Here is a 24,920-nt window from a genome sequence, read left to right as displayed (position 1 = left end):
TGAAGGCGTGGTTGTAATATGTACAATTGATAATAATTTGTCTGTAACGTGTGATACATTTCCCACAGTGTGTACAACATCAGCTATCAAATGAAAAAGCACCATCATGAACCCACCTATTTCCATCACAACTTTAATGAAAATACACCTTTGTACAATACTGTACAAAACAAATAAATAAAGACATGTAGCTCACAGCACTCGGGGAGACTTCCGGTCAAGCAGAGCATCACCCTGTCATCAGTTGGAATGGACAGCAAAAAACACAAGCACATGAAGTGGGCTCATGATTGGTTCACTATAACAGAGGAAGGGAGTGTAATGTGATGTGAACATGAAGTCAGGGCAGATGGACACACTGTCCTGATTCAGTCTCTGGACACCATTTGGTTTCACACGTGTTCTTGTAGGCCTACTGCCATTTGGAGGCCACACATTTCCTAATTAGCCTACCAGTTATCTTGAAAGTATAGACATTTGGTTAATATTGCCATCATCATTACTAATACTTTTCTATCAAGTCACCCTTTAGGGCTGTGTATGTGAGTGGGGGTGTTCACAGTCATTTAAACTACAAGCCAGTCAGCTTATGCAAGTTCTCTGGAAGTCTATTCATAAACTGGGTTTGAACATTTGTAATTAACAATTTTCATGTAACGCAATGTTGTAGTTCAAAATGACACAAATCATAACAAAAGTAGAGTGGAAGATCTCTTTTCATTATTAATGCGGGTTCATGCACTTGATAAACCAAGCATTTACCGATTTACCCGCCATAGACACTTCAACATTAACAAATTAGGCTATTTCACAAAAAGTTCTTTGGTTAATGTAGTATGCAAAAGGCATTCTATCATCTATATCCAGAAAGTAAGTTCTGGTCTGTGAAGGTTTATTGACTTAAAGTCACAGAGCTGGTGTGTTTTGAGTCCTTTGTATGAGGGCTCTTTCAGTGTCAAAGGACAGAAATCCATTTTTTAAAATTAAAAAGATTTCAGTCTGAACTAGTTGCATTACTGACATCACACAGTCCCAATAGTTTTGGCCAATCCCTGTTACAAATTACTGAAAGTAATATATTAGCATTAGCACCTACGACATCATCTGTCATTAATAAGATAATAGTGCAGATAAAAGTGCTAGTAGTGCTACATAATGCTTTGCTTGAGACAAAAGAAGTATCGCTCAGTGAATGTTAATGAAACGCATGTAGAATCGATCCCTCTGATCTTGGGAAACATCTGCCTCACAACTACAACGCTTTGGCAATCCAACTGAGCTTTATGGAAATCCCCTCCGATAGACAGATTGTCAATTAGACAGGAAAGAGACAGTTTATGGTTATATATACATATAATATATACACAAGTGCAATTAAACATAGACAGACACACAGGAGAATGAGTTTAACACATTAGCGTTTCCTCTACATTCACTCCTTTGAAGAGTAGTAGTATCCACTGTCAAAAGAAAATGTTTCTTTATCATCCTTCTTTGTAGAGAAAATAGCATTAATTGCCAAATATATAAATACATATTATTATATAAGCATCCAAACAACAGTCCCACAATGACCTGGAGCTACTGTAAACTGCCTCACCAAACTTTCAACACTGCTTGAATATACTACAGTTGTAGAGAGACACTAGAAGTGGCAATGTAGTTTCAGTTTGTGAATTGTTGTGCCTCTGCATTTGTGCATGTCTCTGTGTGTGTATTGTATATGATGCTCCTAAATCAGAAATTGATTTAGTGGTGCATGTAGGTGGAATACAAATATATATTTCAAATCAAATAACAGTCATCTGTCACTAATTTATACAATATACCATCTCTGCCGCAGGCTAAAATATCTGCAATATTTTCCAAAACAATCAAATTAGTCATTTACATATTAACACCATATACAGGGCTTCAGTATATATGCTCTATGAAGCAGTCTTTTCAGTTTGAATGCGGCAAACATTAGTAAATACATCAGGGTCACAACAAGGTGAGAAACCACTGATTCTCTTTGAGCTATAACTTATTTTTATAGATTATATGGGGAGGACTTAATCTGGTAGAAAGATTCTGGAAAGGCAAACATCACCCATGACTTCAATTCACTTCCATCATTCAACACACTAGGATCTTTATGTCCCCATTTCAGTTAAATGAATGTTCTCTAAGGTGATCAGACCAAATATAAATTGTGACCAAATAATGTATAAAACATTTGTACATACTTTTGTTCCATTCTTCCATTTTTCTGACAGGCCAAAGGCCAAGGACCCAAACTAAGTGAATTTAGGAGTACTGGAGCGCACCCCGGGTGCTCTCTGGACGTTTGGTCATTAATTCGAAGAGTGTTCCGCTCTTGGAACTGACCACCCGAGGGAAAATCCAGGTTGTCCCGAGCGTCTGAATATTGGAAGAGGAAGTCATTGCAAAATGCGATGGTTACAGCTTGTTTGGTACTCTATATACACCTCGTACACTCATACATATAGTATGTATGCAACTAGTGAAGTCAATGAAATCTTACGCATAGTAGAGCATGTACTATGTGTATGTGTATATTCATGTCATGTGTGTATCTGCTTTGTGCATTTATACAGGGTGAGGATGTACATGTATATAGTGTACATTGCTGCACACACAGGGTATCATTAATTATCAATTAATGAGCTGACATGACTCCAATTCAAAACTCCCATTGTCTTGTGGAAAACACATTGCTCATGCCATAAAGCTTGTGGTACATACATAACTATACATATTCACATGTGTGTCAGAGGTGGAAAGCAACTAGTTATAATTGCTTTAGTTACTGTACTAGAAGTACAGTAATAGCATATTGTGCTAGTAGATTTTTATGTTAAAGTGACAGTTACCAATTTGTTATGGATGCAATGTTTATAACATGAATCTGCCTATTACAGCATTTATTTAATTTGTTTTGCAAACACAGAGATGAAAATGAACATGGTCATAAGTCCCTGGTATTAGAATGCAGTATTTGAGCTATAACGAGAGTGCATGTGCAGTGCTGTTTCTGTGATCAACACCAATTAACCTTGAACGTTTCCTTGATATAGGTTGCCCTTCGGTCAACCAAAAAGGGAACTGAACTGAAAAAGATGGGAGTTTCTTGGGGAGAAGCTGAGAGTAATGTTGGACCATACTACAGCTCGGAGTGAAGAGATTAAGTAATATCGGATTCAGTTTGCGGATATCTTGGTAACTGACACTTTCGGTCCTAATTTTATTTCAATAATTATAATTCGAAGTCATAGTGATAGAGAGAATAGGATCTGGTAGTTATAGCTAAATATGGTCATACAGGACTTTACAGTACCTGAGACGCACGCTTGCAAACAATATTAAATTGTTTGCAAGAACAATGCCCTAAGAGGTAACCTATTAATTTTTGTGGGAAAGACTTGGCAACCTCCACAACGAATTCCGTCTGAACGTGCCAGGATACTTACAGTATAGGCATTAGGGTATTTTTAAGTAAGTAACTGTTTTACTCACACACTTTTGTATACCCATGAAGTTGTATTACCATTTGCATAAAGCATTTCAGCGCTCTTTCCACCTCTGGTTCAACGGTGTGTGTTTTAGTAATCAACATCAAAAAAGAATTTTCCTGCCCATGAAGTCAAATTGAAATCAGTGTACTGTCCCAAACAATTGAGAACAGAGGAATATGAGGACCGTCAGCAGTCCAGTGAAAGGTTTTGTCTGTCTTCAGTTGAACTCAAACTGTTCCTGAAACACACACAATCTGAGTTTTAGCACACAAATAATCTGACCTTAACTTTAATTAAAGCAACTGTCATGCAAAACATTTTTACTTCCTATCAGGGTATGGTCAAACGCTTTTCATAAAAAACCTGGAAAAGTGATTAAAAGGCCACATTTGGCATATATATTTTATGATAAAGTGATTTTAGTTGGTTAAAATAAGTGTAAAGTAGCTTTTTATTCATAGTACTCATTGCTGTATAGAGTGTTCAGTAACAGGAGTCTCCATGTCTCTCCAGCTCTTTATTAAACAGGTCAGGACACCAATTGTATGCAATCAGGATAGAGAACTCGGACAGGATACAGATTAAACAAGTGAAATTGGAGGTGATGACACAAAGAAATGAGCAGACAAAATTTGAACTGAAACTCTATAAAAATGAAGCTGATAAATGGGTTCTCTATTGATTGGCTGAAATTTTGCATTCCACTTGAACATTTATTTTCTGTTTATTAAAGAGCTGGAGAGACTCCTGTTACTGAACAATAGCAATGATTACTATCACAATATAGTGCTTTAACCTTTTAACAAAAACAACTTTTTGTATTAACCAAAAAATATCACTTACCCTACCTTAGTTTAAATTATACTCCATCTCATCTCTGTCATTTGCTGACAAAAAAATGACAAGCTAAAATTTACAAGCTAAGAACGCACAGCAAATCAGCTCTTGTCAGCAAGTGACACTGTTAGGTTATAACAGTTCCATATTAAACCCGAATAAGATTTTTCTCCCAGTATCTTCTCACACATGTGCACGTGCACACACACACACACACACACACACACACACGCACACAGTCACAAACACAACATTGTCCCACTACCTTATTGTATCATGGCTGATTCTTCATTCTCTCCTCTGTGATCTCTTCTTCCATCCGCTCGTCCTCTCCCAGTTCCTCTTCCATCTCATCCGCTCTCCTCTCTCCTTCCCTGGTCGCCGTCACGTAGCTCTGTCTGCCCCGCTGCCTCTGGGTGCGTCTCAGTTTGCGGTACTGACCTCTCCTCCTCTGACCGAGGCCGGGCGTCTGTGCTGAGGCCGTGGGTGACGAAGGGTGAGGGAAGAGTGGCGAGGGGGAGGGAGGGGTTTGACTCGCGGATAAGGAGGTGAGTTTAAGATCTGGTGGACTAGCAGCTGGGCTGGTTAGTGGAAAAGTGAAAGGGGAGGAGGAGGTGGTGGCCTGATTCAGGGCCAGGTTTGACACTTGGATTTGGATTGTTGTGTGGTCATCAGATGCAGGAGGGACCATGCACAAGGCTGTGTTTTGACATGAGGGGGCTGAGGGCGTCTGGGGCGAGTCATTCGTTGTGACCGCAACGTGCTCTAGGTCTGGATGTGACGTCATGGCAGAGGAGACAGCGTCTGGAGTGAGACGCAGGTAAGGGGCTTTAGAGGATGTGCATACTGTGGAAGAGTCAGGAGCTGTAGAGCAGCCTGCTGCTTCACTGTCAACTGGTGGTCCGACAGGGGAGTCTGGAAAACACACAAATACAATGCCACAGTGTTCAGATATTACAGCATCATCCTTTAAGAGGCTGCATTACGGTTACAAAGACATCCATCAAAACATGTGAGGGCAAAAAATGTACATATATTCTAATCCTCAAAAATGATCATCTAAAACAAGTCAGTCGGATGCGGTGCTTTCTACAAGTGCTACACACTGACTGTACTACATTTTAAACTGAATCTAAAGCCTGATACATACGGTGTTGGCACACTGAAAATAGCAGAGTTGGTGTAGATCTGCCATTTTCGGTGAGCCACATGGCACAACCAAGTATAAATCAGCCAATATAAAAAGCTTCTTACCAGGACCACTACTGGTCTGGGACTCGTCAGTCATGGGTGGCTCCGCCTCCTCTTGAATAGTTGGTACCGAAGCAAGAAGACCTGACACACACACACACACACACACACACACACACACACACACACACACACACACACACACACACACACACACACACACACACACACACACACACACACACACACACACACACACACACACACACACACACACACACACACACACACACAGTCATTCCGTGCTCCAATTCCGCTAGTATACCTCTTTATTTAAGCATTCTAAAAGCTGACAATGCAGGGAACAAGGACTGTGTGATGATTGGGTTGAGGCCTTAAAGACAGCTTACACAATAACATGCTAAATAGGGCCTCCTAAGTAATCTATTAGTTTTAGTTTCAGTAAAGAAAATTCTGTCTCAGTTCAAAACTGTTAAAATTATGTAGCTCTTTTCTTTTTCTTTTTAATGCAATCAAATGTGTTTGTTTTACCTCAATTTTTATTTTAGGGCACATAGGGTTGATATGAAAATGATAGGGCTAGGGAATATAGGGTTTGTTTCATTACGACAGTTGTTTACTTACTAAGGCCTCTGTAGTGTGACAGTTGCTGGTAGACCTGTTTCATTCTCTCTATGTTCAATCTGCTTCCCTCTGCATGGTTTATCATGGGTTTGGGGTAGTCCACTCCGACCACACAGTTGGCAGCCTTCTGGACTGATTGAGGGGCGTTCCAGGGCTCATATATGTACCGGTTTGGGTAGTCCTTTAAAATGGGGATGTAACGCCTGTGGAAAAAACATTTACATGCTTTTAATTTGCTTGTTTGGCTTACTCAATTTGAAGAACAGGAACAGGTTAGAGGGTAGGAGAATGCGCAGTAAAATTGTGAGCACAAATCAGAATGACCTCTCTCAACTATATAAAGTCAGAGTTATAAAGAAAGCTCTGTCTATTCTTGCTGATGCTAGTCACCTCCTGTTCGGTGAGTTCAGGTTACTTCCATTGGGTCACAGATACGATGAGCCAAGATGGAGGAACAAGAGATTTTAAAAAAAAAGTTGCAATTTGCCTTTTAAATAACACTGTGTCATTCTTTGTGTCTTATGTGTATTGTCTGTGTGTTGATTGATGATTGTATTTGATGCTTACTGTGCAACAAATTTACCCCTCGGGATAACAAAGTTGACATTGACAGCTCTTTAACAGGTACATTATGACCTCCTTGACTGTCGTCATGTTTGTTGACAGATGTTTGACTCTGAACTGCCCTCTAGTGAATGTATTACTTAACATCCATGCCAACGTAAAGGACACGTTGAAGTACAGTATTTTAACAGTGCCATAACATCGTTTGAAACTGACATATTTTCTTACGTAAACTAAACAGAGTATAAAGGGATCATGCTTAAGTCATGCTGGAAAAGCAATGCAATTCACAGCAAAAAACATCCCTCCACTTCGTAATATCCTCTTATTCTTCAATAACTGGACCACTTGTCATTGATCATCCCTTACATAAACACAGAAAATAAATCTGATCATGTGAAGCTATAGAAAATGGTTCACTACGCTGTGATAACTTGGCAATAACTTACTGTATCAGGGTATATCCAGTATATGACTTTCACTATATACTGGACTGTAATTCCTGAGAAAATGCGTAAAATAAGCTGTCGCAAGATCTCTACCTGATGAAGTCTCCTGAGGGGTCTGTGCGCCTCCCAAAGCCAACAGGACAGTAGCAGTGGAAGAACTGTTGGAAGAAGGCACTGCAAGACAGCCACATCCAACTCCCAGCATTCACACTCCAATCTGCATCCAACAGCAACTCCTCAAACACCTGGATTAAACACACACAGAGTCAGATAATAATGGAAGAACCACAGGACAGTCACAGGATGGTCAGCACATTCAAGTAATAGCAAAAACTAAAGCTAAACAAAAAACAGACTATAGCCTTCATCGTTTCCTGTCTATCTCATCCCCTAACTCTCTCCTACCTTCATGCCACTCTCCCAGCTGATCCAGAGGTCTCCCCTGGTGAGGAAGCATGCTACAGCGTGTCGTGCCAGGTGGTGGATCCACCCCTCCTGTCGCAATTGTGTCATGATGGCATCTATCCAGGGGAACCCGGTTCGTCCCTCAGCCCATTTAGCCAACGCCTGAGGGTTCTGGTCCCACGGAATCTGGAGAGAAACATTAGATGAATTATGACATATAACAACAGCTATGACGACTTTATTATCAACATCACCATCCTCATTAGGGGGTCCAAGCACCACGGGTGTTGGGGACCCTATTGTGAGGGCTGGGCAATTTATCGACATTGTGATACGAGACGTGTATGGATAACATTTGGGATTTTGGATATCGTAAAGTGTTGTCTTTTCCTGGTTCTAAAGGCTGTGTTACAGTAAATAGATCCCATTAGAATTAGATCATTAGGCATTACTAATGATTATTTATCTAAAATCTCACAGTGTAAGGATTTTGTGAAAGCACCAGTAGTCATTCCCACAATAACATCACAAGGTGTGTTTTGAACAATAATGTGATATTTGATTTTGTCTATATCGCCCAGCCCTACTCTATTGTGTTTGTGGCTTATTCAAATTTACGACTTGTAGATTATAGCACGTATTATATTAGGCCCTTAAATGTCTGAAATAATTTGTTTATCTATGCCAACATTTGTTCTTTAAAGGCTTCTCTGTCAAATATAATTTAATGACAAAAGATGGAATTGCGTTTTGACCTGGCTGATTGCCACCTGCAGATATATTTATTATTATTACTATTTATTTGGTTTTCTGCTTTATATGAAGATCCAAGAAAGAAATAATAGAGACGGGGAATATGTCACAGGTTTTCAACTGAATTCAAACCCAGGACTTTATGTGGTATAACCCATTAAGTGACATCCACAACAACAATTCTTATCATTAAAGTACTAATAGTGGTAGCATCAACAAGAGCGATCATGGGCTCAGGCAAGTGTAAAAGGCATTTTACTATGTCAGAGCAGTGATGTCACACACCTGGACACAGATGGGGTTTCCCTCCATGCGATCAAAGTTTGGGTTGTTGGTGGCAGCTGTATAGAAGAACTCCCTCCATAATAACTGACCAAATAAGGACAGTGGTGGACTGCAGCGCTTACGAAGCTAGCGGGGAGGGAGAAGAGAGACAGAAAGAGTAAGGATGAAAGAAGCAGAGAAAGAGAAAGAAATTATAATTGTGTCAAAACAAAACAATAGGCTTTCATGTTTTCTTATTAATAGAGAAAACTACTATGCAAAGTAATCTACATGTGTGTGTGTGTGTGTGTGTGTGTGTGTGTGTGTGTGTGTGTGTGTGTGTGTGTGTGTGTGTTTGTGTGTGTGTGTGTGTGTGTGTGTGTGTGTGTGTGTGTGTGTGTGTGTGTGTGTGTGTGTGTGTGTGTGTGTGTGTGTGTGTGTGTGTGTGTGTGTGTTACCTTCATATACAGCTCTCTGAGGTTATAGTAGAACACCCTGCAGGACAGACAGCCAAAGCGAAGGTAAGGGCTGAGACCTGTAGGACTGGCAAACAGGGAACACGAGTTGATCCGTGGGTGCTCAAAGTTAGCCACCCACACCTACACAGAAAAACAAGATACAAGGACATAGCAGAATATCAGTGAGCAAATCTTCATGGCATTAACCTCCATGTAAAACACCAAATACTTTAGTTTATACTGGCCAAATGTTTAAAATAAGTCCCAGATTATAGCTTTAACAGTAGCATGTTAATAATTTCAATACAGTGTGCCACTCTGATACCTGCAGATAAAGGTTTAAAGCGGTTTCTTTACCTTTCTGTCCAGGTGTTTGTTTAATCTGTCCAGGGCTTCAGACTCACCTCCTTTCCACACAGCAGGAGGTAAACCCTCCATCTTGAACCCTAGTAAGAAAGATTGATAATTTAAACTAAATACAAGAACAGCCTTCTTTTAGTAGCCAATTATTTTTTACTCCCTTTTCTCCCCAATTTAGTCGTTATGCCAATTAATTCCTCCCCACACACATTCACTGCGGTTGTATCCTACTGACTCACCTGCCAGTGAGGAGCCCCCACCGGGAGGACGTAGAGCCTGTGTCCTACTCCTCCCGCCCAACACTCCCCACTACAAGTGCCGCCCCAGCCCGTAGGAGTACATGCAATGACCAATATCACCCTCCCAGCTTCCCTCCCCCGAACAGAGGCCAATTGTGTTCATATAGCCAACGTGTCTCAGTCATAGTCTGTATTGCCATTTTCCAAACTAAGATAAACAGACACATGGGTTGTATACATACATAGCCAGTTTCAATGTTACATACATTGCACAGTGTACAGTTAAGGTAAGGCAAAGGCATGTCCACAAATTAGTAGACTGCAGAGTAGTTAGCCTTTGGGCCCATGCATCTTAAATGCAGTAATTCTTATTGATTCACCCGAGGTCTTGAAGTAATTCAGTATTTCTTATTGATTCACCCGAGGTCCTGAAGTACATGCCCATAGACATTGAAGTGCTGCATTTGATCAACCAAGCATACACGTCTGGTGAGCTGCCGGAGCTGTGGCACACAATGATCATCGTTCCAGTACCAAAGTCAGGCGATCGTGCCAAGACGGATAACTACCAGGGCATCAGTCTGAGCTCACAAGTTGCCAAGACAGCTAACCAGATGATTCTCAACCGTTTTCAACCCATCTTAGATGCTCTACTGAGAAACTCAAAGAATGTCTTTCGCCCTGAGCGAACAACAGGCGGGCAGATAGTGGCTCTAAGGAGGATACTGAAGGGGTCACCTTCATCGACTTCCAAAAAGCGTTTGACACCCTACATCGGGAGAAACTCATGAACATCATGAACATAGCAAAAAATATCTTAAAAAGAAAAAAGAAAAAACACCCTAATGCTAGGCAGGAGGTTGTGGAGGGCAGCGATTGAGTCCCGAGCTGGTGTTGGCTAGTCTCGCATCGCATCGATTTAACACTCGTTCACAGATAGGCATGGTATGAATTTAAAACATTGACTGATTTCAATTCGATCAGAGCCCCCTCACTTCCATTACTATAAAATGAAAGTTACATTTCAAAATTACAAAACATGTGAAAAGAATAAAATAAACAAATGTGGAAGTAATTCTGTGGCCTACTGGCAGTGTGCATTATCGACACAATCATTATCAGGTTTGGTGCTGATCGGTCCAGCATTTTGCAAAATTAGCTCCAGGCTGACCCTCTAATATGGCCTGCCTCTTGCAGAGCCATGCCATAAAAATGCAGACATTTGCTCTCTCACCTAGTTCTTCCAGGGATGGTACACTGTAGTGATGGTCATGGTTTTCAGCTATACGAGTTCTACATCTGTCCATCTGCTCCTGGCTGATGGTAGGCATAGGTCTCCTGGGCAGCTCCAGTCTGTTCACAATGGCCTGGAAACGCTTGAATGTTAATGGAGGGCTGTTGTTGTTCATCTCTATGATCCTGTAAAGGAGAACAGAAATGGATAGAGATGTACTGTCGGTACGTGATAGGTACAGTATGTGAGCACAGAATATATTATGGTGCTGTCCCACAAGATCTTCCATATTATGGGAGATTTTGTGGGACAGCTTCGTTCTGATGATAGTATTTGACTGGAAGTGATTCAACAAAAAGATCAAATCTGAAAGAGGTTTACATCATGAACTGTGAGTATTCAGAGTGAGTGAAATACATGTAGGTGAACCTGTTAGAAAGTATGTGATCATTTCGGAAATGTGAACTTTATGATTATATGTTTTTTTGCATATTTAAAATACAGTGGAGGTTGCCGAAATAATAAATAATATTGCAGGTATGAGATGTTATGGAGAATATTGTTTGGTCCAATATATAAGCTGACGGTCTCTCTCTGTATTTATAGTTTTCTATCTTATACAACACATTTCTATCTGTGAGTCGTTGTAGGATCCATATTGGTTCATTGCAGGAACGGATAGTTTCCCATTGGTCACTTTATCGCAGGTGAAGTTCAGCCATTCAGCCACACGTCTCTCACAGAGCATGTACAATACACTGTACAGCCTCACATGTCCATCACCACACAGCCCTCCCTCAAACACAAACACTTAACAGGCTAAACCTCCTCTCTTCTCTTTCTCTCTCCGACTCTCTCACATACGCAACTAAGCTCCTTCACTCACTCCCACACACACATCCCACCACCCACTTGGTGCACATGTCTGGGAGTGTGATCTGCAGTAGCGAAGGGTGACCACTTGATGTCACCGTTGGATGCGCTGCAGAAACTCTTGCTGTCATTTCAAGATGCGTGTGTAAAACCGTGATGGTTTTTATTTTTTTCATTTCTCCAAGAGAAGTCACTTGAGTTCATCTGAGAAAATCTATGTACACATATATCACCATACACACGTTGCTGTCTGCATTCAGTGGAATGGAGCATTATACTCCTCCACAAAGCAATACTGGTTTCATATAAGAAACAACGCACAAGAAACTCTGCTGTCAACTGTCAGCAAATGTCTAAAATGTGATTAAGAATAGTCCAACAAACACAAATGGGAGATAATGGACAAAATGGATAATACACAAGAACTCTAACAGAGACAAGGTGGAAAGGACATCTGAAACAGAGAGACAAGGTGGAAAGGACATCTGAAACAGAGGAGAGAGCCTATAAGGATGTGAGATTGTATTAACGTGATTCCAACAGTTGTCTTTTCATGTTTTTTCTTAGTTTTTCAGTTTTTTGGGGGGGTGTTAGTTTTCCGCTTTGTTTTTCTGTTCTTCTCTTTGTTGTGGTGTGTTTGTATGTATGTAACAAAAAAAGTGAATAAAACTTTAAGTGACAAAAAAAAGAATAGTCCAACAAAAACAACTTCAACGAGAGGGAAGCTGGTGGCATAACTTAAAGGAGGAGTTCACCCAAAAAATTACATATTTTCTATCAATTGCACACCCCATGAAGCCTTGAATTCATGGATTTATTTTTGTTTTTATGGCATTCCTAAGCCAATAATTTGATGACCGGGTGTGTATCCGGTAGGAGACACAAATAATCTACTTTGTGTCTCCTACCGGATACATTAGCCGGTAGGAGACGGAAATCAAATTATTGGCTTAGGAATGCCACAAAAACAAAAATAAATCCATGGATTTAAGGCTTCATGGGGTGTGCAATTGATAGAAAATAAGTATTTTTTTGGGTGAACTACTCCTTTAATGTGTCAACCACAATGTCCCAGGTTTCATCTCAGCTTGGGGGCCTGTGTTGCATGTTACTCGCCTCTCTGCCCTCACTTTCCCCTCCATCTTCATTGTCTTGTCATAATAAAATAAAAATGGCTAAAAATAATCTTAAATAGAAAAAGATGGGATTTGGAGAATAACCACAAAGTAATTCTATGTGATTATGTTCACCGTATGATGAAGCATTTCTCTCCTGATCAGAGAATAGAGTACCAAACAAATAAAGTTCTGTCATCTACATCAAAGTGTTCTGGTAGCTCACGGTGGTCCATTCATAATGAACACAATTTAGCTTCTTTACACATCTTTACACTGCAGGAAGAACACGATAGAAGCAATGTGACTGACTGTAACTCTGGCATAGACCTTACAAAGCACCATCTTCTAGCTGCATTTGTGTTAAGGCTGCTGCCTAGATATCCATTGGTTAAAGTGTCTTCTTGGCCATGAATGCATATTCTCATATGCATATTTCTCAATGCTTGTGGTAGCAATCAAACACTTCAGTGACATGTTCTAAACACTGATAAACACAGCACCAAATTGACCACAATCTAGTCACTCACAGTTTTGTGACTGTCACTGCCACTGCAACACATTGTGAGCTTGTAGATCTGCTACCAAATATAACTGAGGCTACTGTGTCCCGACTCCCGAGATGGCCTGGGGTCAGTCCAGGACGCACAGATCTTCAAGGTGTGCCGACTTTTCACCGAGTTCTAAAGTATCAACAGGCTGGATGGAATAATATTAGGCGACAGTGCCTACCCACTCCTTCCATGGGTGAGGATGAAGGCCTTTCCCATGGCCAACATTGTTTCACAGATGTGCTACAACAATACCCATAGAAGAACAAGGTGTGCCACTGAGTGAGTGCCTGGAGGTATTGAAGAGGTTCTTTGTGTGCCTGAACCAATAACGAGTGGAACCATAACACATGCACCATATTACTGGCTCATAATGTGTGATCCTCCAGGGCTCCTTGCTCATGCTGATAATCCAGGCCAGTCTCTCTAAATGAGAGTGAACATTCATACAAAGCTAAACCTAATGGTTGTGTAATGCCAGCAACTTTTGTCCGCAATTACTTTTGAAGGTTGGTCACGGATGATGCGACTTTTGTGCTTATTTTGTTGAAGATCATTTTGGATTTAACAAAATTACATTTATTTTTGAAATAAGCTTTGAGAAAATGTCATGATCTCATTATTTGGTTGAATGCACTGTTCTGAGAGGTAGGCAAGAGGCCACTGCAAATGTGACCACATTTTTTTTTTAAAATATCAACCAGGCTACAAATAATATTTTTTTTTCCACAAACATTACCATTGTATTTATATTCAAACATGTTTAAATGTTTAAATGTTTTAATTGTATAGTACATCTTGCCCTGGTAAGGTAGGGTAAGGATAAGGTAAGGCTCAAGCTGATCCCAATCTTATATATTTATTTATTATTTAAATTTTGGGGGCTTTTGAAGATTCAGATCCAGATTAAAGCTTAGATTTGATTTCCTGATCCGAACAAATATCAAAGTGATACCAATTCAGTTTTTTGTTTTTATCCAAATTGTTTTGTGTGTAAGAGTGTTTTGTGTGTAATGTGTGTGTGCGTGCATAGAAATATGTCAAACCTGTCCAGGTTGTAGAGAGTGTGACAGTTTCTGACCATGGTCTCAACTCCGAATTCATTGGCCATCTTAATGATGGCCCCATCCCTTTCCTTCCCATAAGGCTCTGGGTCATACTCAAACGTTAGCCTGGTCACCTTCCACTCCTGAACAGAACCCAAGACAGAGGAGACACAGTAAAAACAAGAGAGGAAGAGAGAGGGAAAAACATTATTAGAGAGGTACGGTAGTAAGAAACCTGCATCAGTAGACAAAATATTTCATGAGTCTGCCAAACCACAGCTAAATTCCCAAAACAGATGTCAGTGTCTGTGGGAAAAACAAACTTTTTTCCTCAGCCATTTTTTGAAAGGCTGTTTGCATGTACACAATGAGAAAAACTTAAAATCATATATGAAGTTGCTGTGTAGAACAAAGGTCACTATTCCATACAGTTTGATTACAATTGGTAGAAAACAACTTACTGTTATTACAGATCAGTATTCTGGCTAGTACACAGGCCAAGTATTTTTGAAATATTTTGAGGACAGAGAGGGCCTGGGGTTATTTTTGTTCTTTGTGACAATAACAGGGACAATACAAGGGTGTCACCGTCAAGTAGAATATAAGAGAATATCGGTGTCAATACTGTCACCTGCACAGATTCTTTCCTGAAGCTATCTGCATCCACATAGCCAGCCCAGCACACAAAAGCGGTTTGACAGGGTTCGAAATTGCGAGGATTTTGGTCGCAGATGATCATGAAATCTAAACTGTGCGACCTCAAAATATAACTGGCAGCATTTGTGCGAGTGCAAATAATTATCTGGTGCGACGAGAGCTCCCCTTGCCCCGCCATCGCCAAAAATAAACGTGCTTTCAATGCCTAAGTTGTGAGCTGACAGTAGGTGCTCTGGTTGTGATACAGTAGCGTGGATAAAAGTAGTTTGCTCATTGGCATGACAGAGTGGACACATCGTTGAGCTCTGGATTTTCCGGTTGAGAAATGAGACAAGTCGATTCATTGCTGAGAGGTGGAGCTGCTCGCTCTATGTGTGAGCACCAGTGTGTGCTTATGCATGCGTGCGTGTGTGCAGTGCAGGCTTTGTGTCTCCAGGCAGAGACGGGAGGACACACGGCTGTCGGCGGGTATAGTGTAACAATTGAGTATTGATTCAAAGACTCAGATTATGGCTGCAACTACTTTTTTTGCAACATTTTTTTGCTCTCAAATGACCACAATCAAAATAAGCTCATACATTTTTGGTGTTTTATCCTTTTGACAGATGTGTACAAATGGTCAGGTATATTATGTTTTTCTGTATGATTTATTGAGTATGATCAAAGATTGTATTCCAAATATTATCCATTATTTTGAATTAAACCTTTTTCCAAAATCTGATTGGAAAAAAATCTATTACAGTTACCGTAAAAGTGTGGTTACATTTGATAGAAAACAACTTACTGGTTAATATCCACAAGTTTCCTAGGGCGTTGTGGGTATCACTTCCTGTCGATTTGATCAGGTATCAGGGATCAAATCGACAGGAAGTGATGCCCACAACGCCCTAGGAAACTTGTGGATAGATTAGTATTCTACTCATAGGTCAACTATTTTCAAATATTCTTTGTGCACAGAGAGGGCCTGAGGTTGTTCTAGTTGCTTTGTGAGAATTGCAAGGACAATACAAAGGTGTCAATGTCAACAGCTTCTTTCCTAAAGCCATCGCCATCCACACAGCCACCCCAGCATACAATTTCAGTGTTGTAACTGCTACAGAGTTATTTACTACTGTACGTACTTTAGAGTTGTACTTGACTCTACTAAGTGTGCCTCTGGTAAGACAGTGAGGTCATTGATTTTTAGCTTTACAGAAGATCAACTTGGATCAGAAGAACCAAGTTCGACCCAGCAGGCACTAAAACAAATAAAACAGCATAATCTGTCACTGTGGATGTGGTGTTCCAGCAATACATCACTGACAACATCCAAGTTTGACTCAAGAAAACTACAAATGGAGCGCACTCAAAAAGAAAAGAAAATACTTTTTTAAATCTGTAAACCTGACTGTGTCTGACTTGACAATAAAGATAATTCTGATTCTGACAGCTACTGTAGATCTAACCGGCAAGTAAATACTATGTCCTCCTTCGCCCTTTCAATCACTGTCAACTCAGACTGATAAAGAATGACGAGTATTCTTGAGGTGGGTTGCCCCTTTTCATTAGGACTACCTTTTTTGTCTGTTAGCATCAGCAGTATTGACTCCACCACCATGTATTGTGTCAACTTCCAAACCCATCAATTGTGCTGCCGATAAACATTACCGTTATCAGCCTCAAACTAGTGGCCATAGAGTTCAAGATGATATTTGAGACAGAGAGAGAACTTCTGTTGTGTTCAATGGGGACGTTGAACATGGATGTTCATCCATGCTATGTTATATTGTGATGATCAGGAGGTTTTCAGGCCAAAAAAAGTCAAATCTAAATAGATCAAGACCTCCAATACTCCAACTTCATGATCATCATGCAGCTTTATACTCCCAAGTGAAGGTAATACACAACAGTTTAACTCAGCTACAACACTGTGGTTTACCCAAGGGCACAACTGGTGCTGTGTGTGTGTGTGTGTGTGTGTGTGTGTGTGTGTGTGTGTGTGTGTGTGTGTGTGTGTGTGTGTGTGTGTGTGTGTGTGTGTGTGTGATCAATAATTTATCTTAAAGCTGCACTATGTAACTTTCTTATCAGCAAGTGCTGATTTTCTTTTTTACTATTGGGCTAATAGAGCCTGCCTGCTTGCTCAGGGGATAAATTGAATCTTGACCATCAGGTCAAAATTCGTGTCAGATCCTGTCTCAATAGAAGAGCAGGGAGACCAAATCACCCCAAATGTATACATTATAATATATTCTACCATACAGATTGGACAGCATTTTATTTTATTCATTAAAGCAAAGTTACATAGTGCTGCTTTAATATTATATTAATACAATTTTAAATAATACTATATAATAATGTAATATTACATAATATAATACATTATAAAAACAAACACATTTTCGTGAAAAAAAACCAAAAAACAGCCAGGACACATTTCCTGATTCAAACACAGGCTGATGCCCACAATCAAATAGGAAGCGCATCTATTATTATCATAATGTGACAGAGGTATTTTTTCTGCTTAATGTGGAGGATGTTCAGTTTATTAGCCTCATGATTCTGGAAGGTCAGGTACAACAGCACAGCTGGCACGTGACACACCCACTGTTAAGAATGACCTCACCTCAAGACACTATTGAGGAAGGTCCAGACGGACCGAAACGTTTGTCATTATAAAAAAAAGGGAGTTGCCACAGCAAGATACAGTGTGCGGGACTTCTTGTTTGATTAAGAATTACCTCACAAAATGAGGCTGGGCTAGTTCCAACAATCCAATTGTAAACTTGTATGCAGGCTCAAAGGACTAGCAGGTACAGTATAGCCATTCTTCTGAGTCCATAAGAGGGCTGAGTCACAGGTTTCAGATTGACATCAGAGTGAGCAGACCAGTACAGACTAGAGCTGGACGATATAATATTCATATTCATTCATAAAGGACCATATATATCATCTGGAATTTTGGTTATTGTAATATCATGATATAAATTCTAAGTACTCTTTTGAGTATCTTTGACCACTTTCAACCTGGTGTCCCTATTTTGGGCATTTCATTATAGTGGGACTGGCCCCGAATGTCAAAAGCTTTGAAGGTTTGCTCGTTATACTGACATTCGGATCTCAGTTAACCCATTTTGGGTGCGAACCCCTTTTTGTAACTATACCTTTCAGGATGGCTACTGTATGTACAGTATATAGCAACATACAGTTGTTGTAATTTTTTAATAAATATTTGAAGTTTTTCAGAAAACTTAGGTCAGGATTTAGAAGGCGTTTTTAGAATCGGTCTCAGGTCTAATTGGGTTTAACGTTCAGATGTTTGGTTATTTATTTATTTATTCTGGCTTGCAAGGCTACTCACTCTGCATTTTGCTATCCATCCGGTTTAGAGAGGAGACAGAAACGGTATGTGTGCGTGCATGTATGTGTTCTTTCAAATTACCATACATTACCGTAGGCAGGTTCTAGACTGGATATCAGCGCAGAGCAGGAAATATAAGTTTAATGTTCAGGAGTGTTTGGAAGAGGTGGAATAACTGAAATGTTACAGGGCTGTGACAGGGCTCCCTTGTAAAAGAGATTTCTGATTTATGGGATTTTACATGTATAAATAAAGGTTCAATTTAAAATGTAAAAAGCCTATGGCAACTAATATTAGGTTAGTAGCCCCTGGAGTGGTAACAAATCAATTGATAATAGTAACACTGACCTTAAACAGCCCAGGGAAGACATCAGTAGGTTGTCCTCGGACTACAAACAGTCTGGAGTTTAGTTTCTTCAGACTGTTATCCAAGTCCTCAAGAGTCTCCAAAAGAAATCTGATGAGACACGTAAAACAGGGGAAATGTTATCGATCAATCAAACTGCAAGAAGACAGATTACTGAAAAATATAATAAATAATCAACCAATCCCAATATTTCCAGTGTCTCAATGTGTACAGTATGTTCAACCTCCTCCTTGCAAATAGTAACATTGAGTGTTTTTTTTTTCTTATTTTATCAACTGCATTTCCATATTCATTACATTATTTACCACCTAACGGTGACGGTTCGAGTAAAGAGCGAGACGCTCAAATCGTCACCTTTAGGAGCATGATTTGGTGTGCATACTCAGTGTTTCTGTGTTTTCATGTGTTCTTCTGTATAGCACCTGGAATTGTATCGTTGTTAAATGTGTATGCAAATTATATACAGTACCTACAACATTGAGTTTCAATATACTGTAGCAATTAAATCAATTCCGATGACTAACCAACACAGTACTTTAGTCTGCATCATATCAGTGTTTCAGTACAATTATATATGTAAAATTAGTAGTTTGGGTGTTGACTCCAGTCCACACGTGTGTCTATATTTTGTCTCTAAAGGAAAATCATACTGTACTGTTCCATCTTCGGTGTGTTGTTTGTAAAATGTATGTCAAGATGGATGCCCTACAGCAAATCAAATATATATATTTGATTTGCTGTAGAGAAGGCATCCATAAAAAAGGTACAAATAAAGTAACGGGAGGCTACCAGAGCTCCATTTATAAAGGTTTCATGCCAGGGACCCCCATAATAGAAGATATTTGTAGTACAGAATTCTACAACTGTCTGGAGGGAGTGAAACATCTGATCGGAGTAGTCATTCTTATACATTTCTCAATGGGCTGACTTCTAGCCAGTGAAATAATAGTGAAATTAAACTGTTGCTAATTTTGCTGGGACCCCCCTGAACCCCCTCATGGACCCCATCGTGTCCCCAGATCCTACTTTGAGAACCCCTGGAACAGATAACATAAGGGAAAGGCACTCAGAAGAACCTAGGTACAATGGGCCTCATTCAGCAATAAATTCGTAAGTTGTCTTCTTAAATTTCTTCCTAAGTGAATTCCTAAGAGAAGTCGAGTCAGATTCATGAAATGTTCTTAGGCTCTGCCTGCAGTCACACCTGTGTGTGATTGCTGCACACAGAAATCACAGGAAATCACACAGAGAAATAAAGTTGAGAGAATGAAGTAAAGAATACCTAAACTAAAGCCTAAAGATGGTGGAACACCAGACTCCAAACATAAAAATAAATAAATATTTCTGTGGAGGTACTTCTGAAGTGAACAGCAAATTATTTAATTTAATTAATAAATGTATTTTATTATTTCTCTCACATTAATCAACATATCACCACTCGATATCAATGTAAATTTGCTGAAATTAGCTGTTAAAAATGTTATCCATATTTCATGTCAGGAGTAGCGTTAGTAGTGGATATAAAACATTTTAGTACTGAAAGCTGGTGGGTGGATATAGAGGGTCTTTAAGGTAGCAGCTGCTTGGTATGTAATGGGGTGGAAATAGGGGTGTGGTGGGTGATATGGTGGTGCAAGGAGGGGTGTAGGGGGCTGTGTGGGGTATGGGGATGGGTGTGATGGGTGGGTATAGGGGGGCTTTCAGGTAGGAAGGGGACTTGAAAATGGGGGTGTGGCGAATGTCGGGATATGGGGGTGGGGGTATGGGGGGGCGATGAGGGTGGGTTGGGTGGGGGGGTTATGGGGTGGGTATGGGGCTTGGGCTTCAACTCAACTGGGTCTGTTTGGGTTAGATGCATTTGGCTGCAGACCCCCACCTGAAAATATTTTCTGCTAGGGAAATGTTTTCAAGATTTATCAAAATGTTTCGAAAATAGCCGATCTACAAGTTCAAAATTGCCTGTAATGGGACGCGTTGTGAGCTTGTAGATCAGCTATTTTCAAACAAAGTATAAAATAGTGATTAAACTGTTCCTCGTTTGCTGTGGACCCCCTGGAACAGCTTCAAGGACCCCTGGGGGTCCCCAGACCACACCTTTGAGAACCTTTTTTGCTCTAAAGATATGATAAAAATATTATTGTAATTTAAATCCTATATTATACAACTGTAGAATTGAAGAAACTTCAAGAATTAATTATTTTTGCACAAACATATCACACTTAAGAACTCAAAGGCCACCCTAAGAGTGCTCTCTAGTATGCGTAGATTTCTTCTTAACTTAAGAACAAATCACAGCTAAGAAAACATTTGTGAATGCCAAAATCTCTTAAAAAACTTCTTAAGTGGGTCTAAGAACAAATTTGTTCGTAAGTACGGTTCATGAATCGGGCCCATTGAGATGATGACTAGGACTTGGCTGCAAAATGTCTTGCATCAGCAAAATTCTGTAATGATATGGCTAAATTAGCAGGACAAGAGAACAGGGTCAAAATTAATTAATTAACCCAGTTTTATATAAGATGAAACTGAGTCACTAAATGACTGCTACTCATTCAGTTGGAATAATTAGTGCGGGCCACTAAGTCCATTTTTATGTTACAATAGTTCACTTTGTGATACAAGCGCCAAATTTGGCATGAACAATGCCAAGGACCTACTTTTGCAGAAAAGCCCGTTAGCCACGCAAAAAAAAACAATATGGCTGCCATTTTCCAAAATGGCTGCTGGCGAAAGACATGTTATGTGTATTTTGACCTGGATTGTGATTGGATTTTGATTATTTTGGTATCAACATATAGTTTTGACTCCCCCTGCCCCCTCCCCCCGTTAGCTACGCGAAAAAAAAAACCTGTATGGCAATATGGCTGCCATTTTCCAAAATGGCTTCAGGCAAAAGGCATTTTATGTGTATTTTGACCTGGATTGTGATTGGATTATCCAATTTTGATTATTTTGGCATCAGAATATAGTTTTGACTCCTCCCCGCCCCCTCCCCCCGTTAGCCACGCAAAAAACAAAACAATATGGCTGCCACTTTCCAAAATGGCTGCTGGGGAAAGACATTTTATGTGTATTTTTACCTGGATTGTGATTGGATTTTGATTATTTTGTTAACTCAACATATGAGTTTTTACCCCCCCCCCCCATGTCTGGATCACAAATTGTTGCAGCAATTGTGCAGGCACTCAGCTGTGTGCACTGAAGGCCAAAGCGGTAGCACTTGCATCTACCACGACATTCAGTCTTGCACCGGCATTTTGTCAGTTGTTCACACATCTGGCCAATTGGTAGAGTGTCATCCACGCTACTTGCCAAATGTCACCCTCTGCTCGCCATCCCCAGCTGGCAGGGCTCTCTGTATGACATTTGCCATACAGTTACCTGGCTTCAGACAGGGGCAACTTGATAAGTGGCATGCTTCACATGATGTGCAAGAGATGCCCTTGTAGGTGGAATGGCATCATAGGACCTCTGCTTCCATGCAAACAGGTAAAATCTTGCATCATCAACCCCATCACCAGTGCTGTTCTTGTCATGCACTGTTACTGGTGGGTATTGACTGAGCTTCTGGAAGACATGAGAGACTTCAGGCCACACTTGCCGGGTTTGCCATGCTGTCTTTTTGCCTTTTCCCACGAAAGGCTAACACAACATCACATCCAGTGAAAGTGTGAAAGAAAAGGATGCCAATGGATTTTTCAGGGCCTAGATTCTTCACTAAATCGTGAACTGGTAACCAACAACAATACAGTGCAGTACAGTACAGTACAGTGCTGTTCAATAACAATACAGTAGAGCACAGTACAGTACTGTGCTATACAATAACAAAACAGTACAGTACTGTGCTGTACAATAACAGAACAGTACAGTAGAGTAAAGTACAGTGCTGTATAATAACAGTACAATACTGTTTTGGAATGTGTTAGTTTGTCCTGTTTTAAGGGTTACTTAGTTTTTACTTTACTGTTGTGTTTGTTTTATTTTGTCGTAACATTTCCTGTCTTGTCTCATTACCTTGTGATTAGTTTTATTTCTCCACCTGTGTCCCGTTAGTCCCTTAACTCAGTGGTGCGCATTCTGCACAACCTTTTTACAGTACACCCTCAGAAAACATTTGGATTATCGAATCCCGATCCAGGTCAAAAACCACATGGAATGTCTTTCGCCGGCAGCCATTTAAAAAAATGGCAGTCATATATATTTTTTTGCTTGGCTAATGGGGGGAGGGGCGGGGGGGAGTCAAAACTATATTCTGATGCCAAAATAATTTCAATCCAGGTAAAAAAAAACACATAAAATGTCTTTAGCTGGCAGCCATTTTGGAAAGTCAAAACTATATTCTGATGCCAAAATAATCAAAATTGGATTATCCAATCACAATTCAGGTCAAAAACCACATAGCATGTCTTTTGCCGGCAGCCATTTTGGAAAATGGCAGCCATATTGGGGTTTTTTGGGTGGCTAACGGGGGGATGGGGTGGGGGGGGAGTCAAAACTATATTCTGATGCCAAAATAATCAAACTTGGATTATCCAATCACAATCCAGGTCAAAAACCACATAGCATGTCTTTCGCCGGCAGCCATTTTGGAAAATGGCAGCCATATTGTTTTTTTTTGGGTGGCTAACGGGCTTTTGTGAAAAAGTAGGTCCAGAAGAAACTTTGTGGAAAATTTGGCGCTTGTATCACAAAGTGAAGTATCGTGTCACTAACAGCCCCCACTAATAGCCAAGATCATGAAATTACAGACTTTAAATTATAAACTGGCATTACTGTAGTAGACAGATGGTCTAATATAATAATAATATATAACTGTATAATGCAGTAATTGTCAAGCTAACGTTAAGCAGTGCAAGCATCATGGATAACAAAAATAAATGCACTTTTAACCAAGCAGTATTTTAACAGTAGGCTATATGATGCGTGTTTACATAAGGACATAACAATGGCTTCAAGGGTTATTATTTCAACAGTAATGGCACTTAATAAAGTCAAAGTAGAGGAGTCAAAGTAGAGGCTCATGTCTGTCTGTCACAACCTAGCTGCTGCCATTTAGCTAACAGCAGTGGGGAGGCCCAAGCCAGCGTTGCCAGGTTTTGAGAGAGACAAGCAACCAGGTCTATGAAAACAAGCCCAAGCCCGCCCGTTGGCTATTTGAAAATAGCCAATCTACAAGCTCACAACGCGTAGCAATGCGACGCGTTGTGAGCTTGTAGATCTGCCATTTTCAAAAACAAATCTTGAAAACAATTTGTCATTTTAACAAATCTTGTATGGGGGTCACTAGCGTTAAATGTTTTCAGATGGGGGTCCGCAGACAAATACATATTCATTTGGGGGTTCTTACCTTAAAACACTGGTTTACACAACATTAGGAAGCGCAAATTAAGCAACTACACGTTTAGAAACAAGCCCAAAAAATCGCAACAACAACCAATATTTACAAACAACTTTACAGAAAAACAAGCCCAAAGTCGCGTATAATAAGCGGACATGGCAACGCTGGCCCAAGCCTGAATAAACTAAACCCGACCGGCCAAAAAAAATCACAAATTACATAAGGTAAATATTTATTTGACGACAAATGTCACAAATGTTCAATTTATGACTGAAATGTCTTCAATAATCATTAAATCATTATTTGATTTTATGTATCTATTTATTGTATAAATAGATACATAATAATAATAATAATAATAATAATAATAATAATAATAATAATAATATAATCATAATAAATATAATAAACGTTCCCAGACCTCCATCGGTTGACTCCCACGTTGGCGGAGCCAGCGAACCACGGGTCCAGAATATAAACACAGCGCACGGTGTCCGCGCCGTTCAGCGCCTCTTGCAGGGCCGGATTATCGTGCAGCCGGAGCCCCTTGCGAAACCAATGCACCGAGTTCACCACCATGATTGATTACTTCTTCAAGCCCATTGTTGGAGTGACGGTTAGAAAAGAGAGTCGAAATTCAGACAAAACATGCAGTCATTTGAAGCCCGAAAGAAGCTACACGGCTCAGCCCTTCAACAAACTTCACTGTTCCACTG

At 40.1% G+C, this 24,920-nt stretch overlaps 1 protein-coding gene across 3 annotated transcripts; it reads right to left on the bottom strand.

Annotated features, from left to right (window-relative positions):
- Positions 1–167: 167 nt before the first annotated feature.
- Positions 168–24,920, bottom strand: cry2 (cryptochrome circadian regulator 2). Of its 3 annotated transcripts, XM_084060140.1 has the most exons (13): positions 24,626–24,920; positions 18,848–18,956; positions 14,503–14,645; positions 10,918–11,102; positions 9,442–9,530; positions 9,085–9,225; positions 8,648–8,773; positions 7,610–7,795; positions 7,298–7,449; positions 6,192–6,394; positions 5,610–5,690; positions 4,621–5,270; positions 168–3,756 (listed from the first exon to the last, which is right to left on the bottom strand). In XM_084060140.1, the coding sequence occupies exons 1-12, from the start codon at positions 24,781–24,783 to the stop codon at positions 4,630–4,632; spliced, it is 2,214 nt and encodes a 737-aa protein (XP_083916266.1). In that variant the 5' UTR covers positions 24,784–24,920; the 3' UTR covers positions 168–3,756; positions 4,621–4,629. The 3 variants fall into 3 exon arrangements, with proteins under 3 accessions (XP_083916266.1, XP_083916268.1, XP_083916267.1); XM_084060142.1 differs by lacking the exon at positions 14,503–14,645 and having other exon boundaries at positions 24,626–24,765; XM_084060141.1 differs by lacking the exons at positions 18,848–18,956; positions 24,626–24,920 and adding an exon at positions 15,134–15,375.

Source organism: Gymnoscopelus microlampas, assembly GCF_963454915.1.
Source record: "Gymnoscopelus microlampas genome assembly, chromosome: 6".
NCBI lineage: Eukaryota > Metazoa > Chordata > Actinopteri > Myctophiformes > Myctophidae > Gymnoscopelus > Gymnoscopelus microlampas.
The sequence above is the reverse complement of the archived record's forward strand: the minus strand, read 5'-3'. Positions and strand labels throughout refer to the sequence as shown.

Coding starts and splice junctions, on each gene's coding strand:
- cry2 (XM_084060140.1), bottom strand. CDS start 24,783: ATGGTGGTGAACTCGGTGCATTGGTTTCGCAAGGGGCTCCGGCTGCAC. Junction 5,691..6,191: donor GTCACACTACAGAGGCCTTA/GTAAGTAAACAA, acceptor TGTGTGTGTCAG/GTCTTCTTGCTTCGGTACCA. Junction 5,271..5,609: donor CCAGACCAGTAGTGGTCCTG/GTAAGAAGCTTT, acceptor TGTGTTTTCCAG/ACTCCCCTGTCGGACCACCA.